The sequence below is a fragment of the Mirounga angustirostris genome, unplaced genomic scaffold (assembly GCF_029215605.1).
Source record: "Mirounga angustirostris isolate CCGP_5_RB_7025 unplaced genomic scaffold, mMirAng1.0.hap1 SCAF_12, whole genome shotgun sequence".
In the NCBI taxonomy this organism is placed as follows: Eukaryota; Metazoa; Chordata; class Mammalia; order Carnivora; family Phocidae; genus Mirounga; species Mirounga angustirostris.
The window spans coordinates 21194532-21207053 of record NW_026991720.1 but is presented as its reverse complement, the minus strand read 5'-3'; the positions used below and the strand labels follow the sequence as shown (position 1 = coordinate 21207053).

The 12522-nt window shown below is 36.7% G+C and overlaps 1 protein-coding gene across 6 annotated transcripts in view; it reads left to right on the top strand.

The window, feature by feature from the left end:
• MKLN1 (muskelin 1) overlaps positions 1 to 12522 on the top strand; it is a 326049-nt gene that overhangs the window by 212181 nt on the left and 101346 nt on the right. For 5 of the 6 annotated variants that reach the window (XM_054505195.2, XM_054505196.2, XM_064574936.1 and 2 more), the window contains 2 exons: positions 6487 to 6629; positions 8301 to 8389. In XM_054505195.2, the coding sequence (XP_054361170.1) occupies positions 6487 to 6629; positions 8301 to 8389 (232 nt within the window). Of the gene's footprint in view, positions 1 to 955; positions 1135 to 6486; positions 6630 to 8300; positions 8390 to 12522 lie in introns of all 6 variants that reach the window. The other variant, XM_045864253.3, reaches the window with a different exon arrangement.

The following is a 12522-nucleotide window of genomic DNA, read 5'->3' as shown; positions in this document are numbered from 1 at the left end:
TTGCAGCTTCTGAGCAAGGCCTCAAGAGGTTTTGTAGCTCTGCTCTCTCTTAGAAGTCTGAGAGCACAGTGCTCTGAAGAAAGCCCACCTGACCTCCTTGAGCCTCCTTGAGAGGCTCAATCATCCCAGCAAAGTTCAGCTTCCTCACTTCCACCCCAACTAAGTCCACTTCTTCAGTCGGTCTACCAGATGATACAGCAACATGATTGAGTCCAGGAGCTACCACTGGAAGAACTGTCCATTGAACTCACAGAATCTTAAAACCGCATAAATCACTGTTGTTTTCAGATACTGAGGTGATTTATTACACAGCCTAAGACATACACAGATATGGATCTGGACTTTCCTAGTCTTATTTCCATGCCACCTGTTTCTTTGCCTCCTTTCGATTAGAGTAAATGATATTCCCAACTACCCTGTTACTTGAGTTAGAAGCTAAATCATCACCCTTGATACCTCCCCTCCCCTTCCTACATCCAACTATCACTAAATTCCATTTGTTCTGTCTCCAAAATATGTCAGAACTGTCTAATCCTCTTCATCTCCATACCATTCTAGTCCAAATCTTCATCTCATCTCTTGCTTGAATTACTGTAACAACATATAACTGGTCTGTCAGTTCCTCTGATTTATTCTCCGCAAAGCACACTGTGTGTGTGTGTTTAATGTTAATCAGATCTTGGCTTTCCATTGTGTTTAATAGATTCCATTGTGTTTATAATTCAAACTCCTTATGATAGCATAGAATGCCCTGGTGAGGGCCTACCTCTCAACACATACCATTTGACCTTGCTGGTTCTGTGTAGTAGGGTGAGTAGTGACCCCCCTGAAATGGAATCCCAAAATGTGACCTTAAGATCTTAGCAGATGTAATTACGTTAAATATCTCAAGGTGAGATCATCCTGGATTAGTTCAGGCCCTAAATCCAATGAGGAGTATCTTTGTTCAACACAGAAAGGTACCAGGAAGAAGGCCATGTGAACATGGAGGCAGATTGGAGTTACAGTGCCACGAGCCAAGAACACCAGGAGCTACTAGATACTGGAAGAGGAAAAGAAGGATCCTCTCCTAGAGCTTTCAGAGGGAAGTGGTCCTGCCAGCACCTTGATTTCAGGCTTCTGGGCTCCAGAACTGTGAGAGAATAAGTTTCTGTGTTTTAAACCACCAAGTTTGTGCTAATTTGTTATGGCAGTTTGAGGAAACTAATAATACACTCTGTTTCATCCTTTAAGCACCCTTGAAGCACTTTCATTGCTAAACCCATCTGAAGCTCTAAAGTAAGTGCTCCTACCACTAGCTCCACTGTCCCATTTTCTTCCTTTGTATCACCCTCCCTATTCCTTATAAATTGTAATTATTTTTATGATTAAAAAGGATTTTTAAAGGGCGCCTGGGTGGCTCAGTTGGTTAAGCGACTGCCTTTGGCTCAGGTCATGATCCTGGAGTCCCAGGATCGAGTCCCGCATTGGGCTCCCTGCTCGGCAGGGAGTCTGCTTCTCCCTCTGACCCTCCCCCCTCTCGTGTGCTCTCTCTCTCTCATTCTCTCTGTCTCAAATAAATAAAAATTAAAAAAAAAAAAAAGATTTTAAAAATCACCTCACTTTGAAAAAATATCTCAAGACTGAAATTGTGAACAAGTTTTGAAGAGTAAAATTTTCCTTTTTCATTGCTTGCTTAATTCTGTGGCTGAATTACAAACCATTGTGATAGTTCTTTGATTTTCTGTGTGTACTGCCCCCTTTTGGAAAAGAGATTGTGATGCATTATGTTTTATTTTAAAATTAATACATTGATACTTACCTATTTAAAATTCAAAGGTTGATACATAGTATCAAGGAGGAAGACCTTCCTCTGCACGGTGTTCCTTCTAGCTGGACCTAGAATCAAATTGCCATGAGACAGATTAACAGGAGAAAATCAAATTTAATAGGTGTACATATGGGGAGTCCAACGCAGACATGAAATTCCAAAGACAGTGAGGCAACACGAAGCTTACATGAGCGAAGGCAAGGGGTAGGTTCTAAGGATACAAAGGGGAGAAAGTTCATTAGTAAGAAGGTGAAAGGAGATGTTTGGAAAAACAAGGTTTTGGAGTTCTGCAGTTAAGTTCCTTAGGTGAAGGGGAGCCTCTGTTAATAGCTCTTTTTCCCAGCTTAGCAGTTGAGGGGGAGGCAGAGAGCTTTTCTTGCATCTGCTGGGTTTTGATTACTTTTAACTCAAAATAATCTTTATATCAAAGTGGCCCATCTTGGGGCAGCCTGCCCTTAACCCCCTATGATAAGTTCTAAAATAGTTTTTCTAAAATGTTGGGGTTTTTTAAAAATATATTGGTGTTTTTTTTTTTTAAGATTTTACTTATTTATTTGATGGAGAGAGATAGCGAGAGCAGGAACACAAGCAGGGGGAGTGGGAGAGGGAGAAGCAGGCTTCCGGCCAAGCAGGGAGCCCGATGTCGGGCTTGATTTCAGGACCCTAGGATCGTGACCTGAGACTAAGGCAGACGCTTAATGACTGAGCCACCCAGCGCCCCTAAAATGTTGGTGCTTAATGAACTTTATTTTTTTTAGCTTTTATTGCTATATCTACAGCACTTGTTTCTCCAAATTAAAAATAATGAAAACCTATTGAATTATGGGACAACACTGTTTAGTAGTAACACTACTCAGCATTTATGCTCGAGTTGGAAAAATGAAAATTATAAAATTCATAAATAAAGTAAAAATGTGATTAAACATTAAAATTTTAAAAATATTTTATTGCATGAATGTATCAGACTAACTTAACTTGGGTTTTCCAAAACATTTGGTTTGTTTCAGTTTTTCTTTTTTTTTTTTTTAAAGAAGGCTCCACACCCAACTTGGGGCTTGTAACTCCCGACCCTGAGATAAGAGTCACATGCTTACCAATTGAGCCAGCCAGGTGCCCCGAAAGTTAAAATTTTTCCCTGAGTTGTGTTTCTATCAGACCATTGTGTTTGCTTCAGATTAGAGAGTTTACATTTTACTTGTGTAACTTTTTTTTTTTTTAACCAGAGAGAATGCACATGAGCAGGGCAGGGAGAGGCAGAGGGAGAGGGAGAAGGAGACAGAGAATCTTAAGCAGGCTCCACAGTCAGTGTGGAGCCCGCCGCAGGGCTCCCATCTCACAACCCCCAAGATCATGACCTGAACCAAAATCAAGAGTTGGGCGCTCAACTGACTGAGCCACCCAGGTGCCCCCTTATGTAACTTTTTAATAACAAATTCTGTTTGGTTATGAATAAAATTATATATATATGCAAGAAATACTTGGGGATTTAGGGGTATTATATACAGGGTGGTGCATGGTGTACAACAGATTGTATAAAAACCCATTTTTATTAGTTACAACATTGTACCTAACCAGTTGTCAGGGGAGGCTGACTTCTAAACTGAGACTTCAAAGGTTAACTAGAGAGGGGCACCTGGGTGGCTCAGTCGTTAAGCGTCTGCCTTCGGCTCAGGTCATGGTCCCGGGGTCCTGGGATCGAGCCCCACATTGGGCTCCCTGCTTGGCGGGAGGCCTGCTTCTCCCTCTCCCACTCCCCTGCTTGTGTTCCCTCTCTCGCTGTGTCTCTCTCTGTCAAATAAAATCTTTAAAAAAAAAAAAAAAAACGGTAACTAGAGAAAGGAAGGAGAAGGGAGTATGGGTTAATGAGAAAGACAGAGATGTGAATACTCCCTTGCTTACCTGTGTAGTCTGTTCTCTAACATACAGTTGTATTCCTAAGAAACTTTGAATTCCCAAAAATCATGTTACTATGTAATACCTATTACTTTGATATGGATAAAAAGGATCAATGACTAAAAAATAGCAATCTTAATTTTTCTATGGCAATTTTGATAATAAAGAAAAATTTTTTTAAGATTTTATTTATGTGAGAGAGAGAGAGAGCATGAGAGGCGGGAGGGTCAGAGGGAGAAGCAGACTCCCTGCTGAGCAGGGAGCCCGATGCGCGATTTGATCCTGGGACTTGAGGATCATGACCTGAGCCGAAGGCAGTCGTCCAACCAACCGAGCCACCCAGGCATCCGATAATAAAGAAATTTTAATCACTAGTTAAGATGTAAACAGTATATAAACCTAAACAGTTGTTATGGTGTAGTGGTTAAAGCCTTGGCTCTGGAGTCAGTGAGTCAGTAGAGACGCTTTTAACTTCAAATAACAGAAGGTCGTCTGACAGTGGGTTAAATAAATCGGGTCCCTCCCGCCCCCTGCCTCCTCCCCAAGAAAACTAGAGTTAGGCAGCTTCTGGTGAAAGCTGAGTGGCTTATAGTTGGTTGTCTCTGAGATTCTCTTGATTTTTTTCTTCATGGTTACACAGTGGTAGCATTTTGTTTTGGAGAGCAGAACTTATCTCTGCTTACATCTCAGCATTTGTCCTTTGGCTGGAAGGTGGCTAGGAAGAACTGGGTTGAAAATGGTGGTTGGGTCGGCCAACCAACAATATTAGCGGTCAGACTGACTGATTTTAATGTCACGTCTGCCACTGATTAGCATTGTAATGGTGGTAAAGTTAATTAGCCTTTCTAAGCCAAAATTTCTTCATCTGTATGATGAGGATAAAGAGGATAATTATTATTAAAATACTACTCCTATTTCTTACTCCTACTAAAATGAGAGAATGAATATAAAAATCCAAGCAATGTACCAGACAAGGGAGTTAGTGCTCACAAAATATTCACTCTGATTTTATCATCATCATCATCATCATCATCATCATCATCATCATCTTTCATGTCAACATCAGCTTCATTCTTTTATTGAGGTAAAAGTCACATAACATAAAATTGACCATTTTAAAATGTGCAAGTCAGTGGCATTTGATACATTCACGGTGTTGTGCAACTATCGGTCTAGTTCCAAAATATTTTTAATCACTCCATAAGGACCTGTGGTACCCATTAAGTAGTCTCTCCTTTTCTCCTTAACACAGCTTCTGGTAATTATTAATCTGCTTTCTACCTCTATGGATTTACCTGTTCTGGATATTTCGTATAAATGGAATCATTCAGTACATAACCTGTTATGTCTGACTTCTTTCACTTAGCATGTTTTTGAGGTTCGTCCATGTCATAGCATGTATCAGTACTCCATTCCTTTTTATGGCTGAATAGTATTCCATTTTATAGAATTACTTCATTTTGTTCTTCATTTATTAGTTGATAGACATTTGGGTTGTTTCTACCTTTTGACCATTGTGAGTAGCGCTGCTCTGAACATTTGTTTACAAGTGTTTGTTTGAATACCTTTTTTCACTTCTTGTGAGTATATATGTAGGAGTAGAACTTTTGGGTCATGTAGTAATTCTATGTTTAACTTTTTGAGGAACTGCCAAGCTATGTTCTATATCATCTGTACCATTTTCATTCCCACTAGCAATGTCTGAGAGAGTTCCAGTTTCTGTACATCTTTGTCAAGACTTGTTATTTTCTGTTTGTTTGTTTTTCATTATAGCCATCCTAGTGTGGATGTGAAGTTATATTTCATTGTGATTTTTATTTGCATTTCCCTGATGATTAGTGATACATCTTTTCATGTGCCTGTTGACCATTTGTTTATTTTCCTTGGAGAGAGGACTATTGAGGTCCTTTGCCGTTTTTAAATTAGCTTGTCTTTTTTGTTGTTGAGTTGTAAGAATTTTTTATATTTTCTAGATACTAATCCCTTATTAGGTTTATTATTTGCAAATATTTTCTCCCGTTAATTTTCTCTGCATGTTATGAAGTAGGGCCAACCATCAATTTTATTTTTATCCTACTTTTGTAGGATATTGTATTACCCATTATTAGCATGAAGCCACTGCAACAAAGTATCTGAATCATTTTTCTGAATAGCTTTTTCTCTGTATACTCAACCAGTAGTAATTTCCTTCTTGATTTTTATAATTGAAGTAATCTATATAATGTAAAATGTGTTCCCTAATTAACTGACACCATTTTATCCAGTGTGTAACAGGAAATCTTGAGCTGCGTTAGACATATCTATAGTAGGTCCAGGTTTTTTAATTTATAAAATTGGCAGGGCTGGTTAGTAAATCTCCAAGTTTGTTTTTAAATTTAAAATTTCATCACTGATTTTGAACATTGAATTTGCTATCAGAGTGTAGTTGATGAGAATATGTGATTGCTGCTTTTGCAGTCTAATCTTGTTTTATTTGGTAACTCATAGTCTGTTTATGTCTTTTATTGAATGGCATACCTTCATTAGAAGTTAACTTACTAGTCCTTTTCTCCCCCTTCATCTACAGTTCAGGATGATGTACTTTGGCAAAAAGTGGTGGTGGTATGGCAGCCTGTACAGGGCTGTGTCATACTGTTCTTTAGCATTAAAAACACAGTGTCCCAGTGTAGGATGGATAGGACGGATCTTAGGCATTCTTCAGCTAACTGTCCAAAGTTTTAACTTAAAGTTGTTTAACTCTTTGTTCTAAACAAAGGATATAATTTGTTTTTTTCTTTTTTTAGTACTTGATTCTGAAACTTGAAAGGCCTGCTATAGTCCAGAACATCACATTTGGAAAATATGAGAAAACTCATGTCTGCAATTTGAAGAAATTTAAAGTCTTTGGTGGAATGAATGAAGAAAATATGACAGAGCTATTGTCCAGGTGAGTTATGATTATGGGGAAGAAGGAGTTGTCTTCCAAACAAGCTGCAGTCTTAGTTTTATCTCTTTGTGGCTAAATCTGCATGTTTGATCTTTCTTTCAAGGGAGAAAAGAATATTTCTACTATTGTATTTCTAGTGCCTTATTTTAATATGGTGACTTGAGTTAGCCTTTTTTTTAACCAGCAGCCACAACTTAATATTGTTACTAAAGAAGAAAATAAAACTTGGGTGTTTTTTTTCCCTACTTATTTTTCGATCTTATTTTTGAACTGTAAATGACCACAGAAATATTTTCAGCTTCAATAAAAATCTTTGCTTTAAAATTATGAGATTTGGGGAGTCTGGGTGGCTCAGTCAGTTAAGCGTCTGCCTTTGGCTCAGGGCATGATCCCAGGGTCCTGGGATCAAATTCCGCATTAGGCTCCTTGCCCAGCGGGGAGCCTGCTTCTCCCTCTGCCTGCCGCACCCCCTGTTTGTGCTCTGTCTCTCTCTCTGACAATTAAATAAATAAAATCTTAAAAAATATATGTACAGACTCTATCTAAAACATTAGGATTGTTTGCCCTAATCCAGAAACAGTATTTTGGGAATTTAGTATAAATTGGAGACTAAAAAGAGAAAGAGTATGTGACTGTATCTACCACAGTGCCTGCCACTTGGAAGGAGCTTAGTAAATTTGAGTTTTAAAGACATAGACCATGAGGAATGAAAGTGTTAATTTGCCCCCTGGATAATGAAAAATCAGACAGCCAGTAGAAGGGACAAATAAAGCCACAGTGTTTTAGAATATATTTGTGATATAATATGTCCCATTAGCACAGTATTTGATATAAGTAAATATTACATCTATCCTGCGTGTAAGTCATGAAAGTATTTTAGGACATAAGGCAACCTGAAGGTAAGTGATTTTCCCATAAATACTTGTGTTTCAATCCTGTTTGTGTAGAAAGGTGATAAGGGTTTATTTTTATGTAGGATGAAGTGGGTGCTATTAAACCAATGGAGTTAAAAGTGTCTTTGAAAATTTACTGAGCTCTAAAAGGAACATTATTAACATCTTAATCAGAATTTTTAAGAACTTAATTGTTTCACAGACTTTAGTATTTGGCTCTAAGTTGTCAGATATGTACATGAATTATTTTTAATTTTTTTCTTACTGCATACATATTTTATGTTATATTCAGTTCTACTCTAAGGACACTAGGTCCTATCACACATTTCCATGCACTGTAGCCACATCTTTTTATTAACACTGATCGTTTTTCATTAGGCCTCATATAATTAAGAGAACACAGTTATGATACAGTTGATATGAATATACAAGTTTTGACCTATATTCCCATGTTTGACTACTACTTATTTTTTTTAAAGCTTATTTATTTATGTATTTGTCAGAGAGAGCACAAACAGGGAGAATGGCAGGCAGAGGGAGAAACAGGCTCCCCACTGAGCAAGGAGCCCGATATGGGACTCGATCCCAGGACCCTGGGATCATGACCTGAGCCGAAGGCAGACCCTTAACCAACTGAGCCTCCCAGGCTTCCCTTCGACTACTTCTTTACATTTTCTTGGTCGTGTATTTTGTTTAACCTTAAGATCTGAGTATGATTTATGTTTAGTGTGTTTACTAAATTATAAAGTCAGATTTGATAACCTATTTTTTTTCACAGTGGCTTAAAGAATGATTATAACAAAGAAACATTCACCTTGAAGCATAAAATTGATGAACAGATGTTCCCTTGTCGATTCATTAAAATAGGTAAGGTTTTTAGCATTCTGAAATGAAATAAATTCCTTATACCATCAGTCAACAAACTACAGTCTCTGGGCTGAATCCTTCAGAACTCCTGTTTCTTAAAATAAGATTTTATGGGAACACTGCCACACTGGTTATTCACTGGTTGTAATGTCTGTCTTGCATTTGCTCTACAAAGTAGTTGCAAGAGACAGGATGTTTACTGTTTGGCCCTTTGCAGCAAAAGTTTTCTTTTCCCTGCTTTATAAATCTATAACTAAGTGACAGTTATTTCAGGTAGAACATTTTCTAAGTATTTTTTCATTTGAACGTTTTCTTGGAAGGTTTAATGAGATAAGTGACTTAGTTCAGCTTTGATTGTTTTATGGAAGGTTTATCAAGTTACTGTAAAGCTATAATATTCTAAAACTAAATACTGATGAATTCCTTAAGGCAGTATATTATGGTTACTTTCTGGTTTTTTTTTAACCCTCCCCCCATTCTGTTTTATGTCTTTGTGTGTGTGTGTGTGTGTGAAATGTTCATCAAACCTATTAAACTAATTTTGTGTCCTTTGGTGCAAGTAATGTTTGAAAAATACTACCTAAGGCATGTATTTATTTAGCAAGTGTTTAGCTTAAGACAATATTTGTAATGCCTCCTCAACATCAGTATTTTTAGAGTTATTTTGCTTTTCTTTAGGATTTATTTCTTTTTTTAAGGTAGAAAAGTGAGGACTTGAATCTTTCAATTTGCAGTCTGCATCTATGTTACATAACTGAAAATACTATGTTAAAATTAAAGTGAATCAGATCCTTCAAAGAATATTAATAAAAGCCAGAATCCCATGTTTTGATTTGGGAGAAAAATTCCTCTTTTGGAACAAGCAGTGTACTTCATAGTCATTTTTTGCCAACCTGTCAAGAGGTGGCCAGTTCATTTCATTGAATCAGATAGTTCTGTTGGGCAAAAAGAATATTTAAGGTCTTAATAAAGATTACTATAGAGGAAAAACTACTTTTACAATAGTTGGGCTATCCAGTGTGTTACTTTCTTTTATGACTATAGTTTCTGTTGTTATAATAAATAATTGTAAATAAAAACCTGTTTCCTGTTTTTCTATGAGAATTTATGAACAAGCAAATTTTTTGACTTAGTTTAACTCTTGTTGGTTTTTTGTTTTTTTTTTGTACTGAGTACTTCTTTCCTCATTATGCAGGCCACCAAGTTCCTATAGACCCTAGCATAGCTTTAATAGTTCTACGTTCACATCTTTCAAATGTACAAGCAGTGAAACGTCTTATGTTTTCCTGTAATAGATTTAGGTTATATTAAATTTTAAAGTACTTATTCAACTTCTGTTTTACTTCATCATGCAAAATGAAATTTCTCTTTCTCTTTTTATGTTCAGAATCTTATTTGTGCTTTTATGCACAGTACCCACAGTCGTTGGTTTACTTTGAAGGAAACTACCTACTGCTACTGCTTCTATAGTTCTCAGTCTTCTAGTATTATTTGTTAGAAGAAGTATGAATAAATGTCTGTTTAGGGAAGTTGCATAGTTTTCTTCCCTTAAAAATTTATAAAACAGAGGTCTCCTCTGGACCAGTTAGACATTCAGCTGCCCAAAGATAAGAAATTGGACCTCTTTCCAGCCCTGTCAGCCTTTAATTACAGGGCATAATGGGATGTCTTTTACTTAGCCCTGGGTTAGTTTTATGGTATTCAGGCAAAATGTTAATTGGAGCTTTCAAATAATTATAGATACTTATTAACTCATTGATACTTAGGATATTAATATTTAGATAACTTCATATTTCTTTTCTGTTAGAAGATGTTAATAGTGGTCTACTGTGTGCTTGCTTTCTAATCTTCTCAACATTCTCTTGATAAATTTTCTTCGAAAATAATATAAAGTGAAAATGTGAAACTCAAAGCCTTTATGTTAGGTTAGTATTTTTAGTTTATCACCATGTTTTCTTTAAAAAAAATCATTCTGAAAAAGCACTTGAATGATATGTGGTGCTCTTGTGGTGGTAATTTAGCAGGTATTTGTTTCGTGCTTAGGATAAATTGCTAGAATGACTTGGATTTCTGTGGATTTTTCTGATTTTTGCAGACTGGGTGGTTGTGAGGGCTTTAGGGAGAAGCTTCAGCTCTGGCTAGATTTGGCCTGCATTCTGGATCCTCAGAAGTTTTTAGAAGTCTAGAATGAGTACTAAGTCTGGGAGGGGTGCCCTGATGGTAGCCCTTTATGAAAGCAGGTGGAAAGGTGACATCCTATGTACCATAAACTCCTCTGAATCCTTAGGTTTTTGGATTCACTCTTCTGTTTCAATAATTTACCTTCTCTTTCCCTCAGTAATATCAAACTTATAATTACTGTATATTTTTAGTATGTTTATTTTCTTTTGGATATTCTTGTGTTACTGATGTTTTTAAAAATCAGCTTGTTCAATTATATGTAAAGAGAAAAATGGATATGGGGCACCTAGCTGGCTCAGTTGGTGGAGTATGTGACTTGATCTTGGGGTTGTGAGTTGAGCCCCACGTTGGATGTAGAGATTACTTAAAAAATAAAATCTTAGGGGCGCCTGGGTGGCTCAGTTGGTTAGGCGACTGCCTTCGGCTCGGGTCATGGTCCTGGAGTCCCGGGATCGAGTCCCGCATCGGGCTCCCTGCTAGGCAGGGAGTCTGCTTTGTCCTCTGGCCCTGTCCCCTCTCATGTGTTCTCTCTCTCTAATTCTCTCTCTCTCAAATAAATAAATAAAATCTTAAAAAAAAAATAAAATCTTAAAAAAAAAATTGGATATATACCACTGAGCCTTTGATTGAGATTACATTAAATTTATAATAAATTTGAGGGGAACTGGCATGTTTACAACATTGAGTTTTCCCATTTAAGAACATAGTATGTCCTTTCATTTATTCAATTCTTAATTAACATTTTATATTTTCTGCAATAGCTCCTGCCTATATTAACATTTATTCTGAGATACTGTAAGCTCTTGTGACCTTTTTAAAGGGGACTTTTTCATTAAATTTTCTAGTTAGTTATTACAGGTAGAGGGAAAACTGATTTTCATGTTTACCTTGCATACAATCTTAAGTTTTTCAGTTGACTCCCTTGAATTTTTTATGAAGATAGCTATATCATCTTCAAGTGATACTGTTTTTTCTTAATTTGCTTTTTTTTCCCTCTCTCTCTTACTGCATTGGCTAAGATCTCCCATATAGTGTTGAATAATAGAGATAATTGGGCTTCTTTGTCTTGTTCCTGACTTGAGCAGCAATACTTAATGTTTCTCCATTAGGTTTAATTTTTGAGGTCTTTGATATTTAACAAAAAATTTAGGTAAGGTAGTTTTCTTTTGTCTTCTATTTCTTACATATTAAGAGGGGTTTTTTTTCTTCTAATGAGTAGAAAATAAATTTTATTAATTTACTCTTAGCACCACTTAACCACTTGAAGTTATCAGACACATTTTTTACTTTGTTAACATGGTGAATTACACTAATAGAGCTTCTATTATTGAACCATCCTTCTATTCCTGGAATGAACTCTATTTGGTTATAGTGAAAACCTGGTAGAATTTTTTTGCAACTTAAAAAAATTTTTTTGAATATATACTTACAGCTGAGATCAGCCTTAAATTCTTTTTCTTCTGAGTTTATTTTCAGGGTTATACCACTTGTTATGTAATTGAACTTTTGCTCTCTTTTTGTGCTCTGATACAGTTTAATTTATATAGTAATTATTTGTTTCTTGTGGGTTTGATAAAAATTTTTTTTTTAAAGATTTTATTTATTTATTTGACAGAGAAAGACACAGCGAGAGAGGGAACACAAACAGGGAGTGGGAGAGGGAGAAGCAGACTCCTTGCCGAGCAGGGAGCCCGATGCGGGACTCGATCCCGGGACTCCAGGATCATGACCTGAGCCGAAGGCAGTCGCTTAACCGACTGAGCCCCCCAGGCGCCCGGGTTTGATAAAATTTGACTGCTAAATCATCTAGTCCTGGTCCTGTTTTTAGAGAGGTAGATAAATAAGCACTTTGAATTTATTTTATAGTGTTTTTTTTTTAAAGATTTTATTTATTTACTTGACAGAGAGAGACACAGCGAGAAAGAGAACACAAGCAGGGGGAGTGGGAGAGG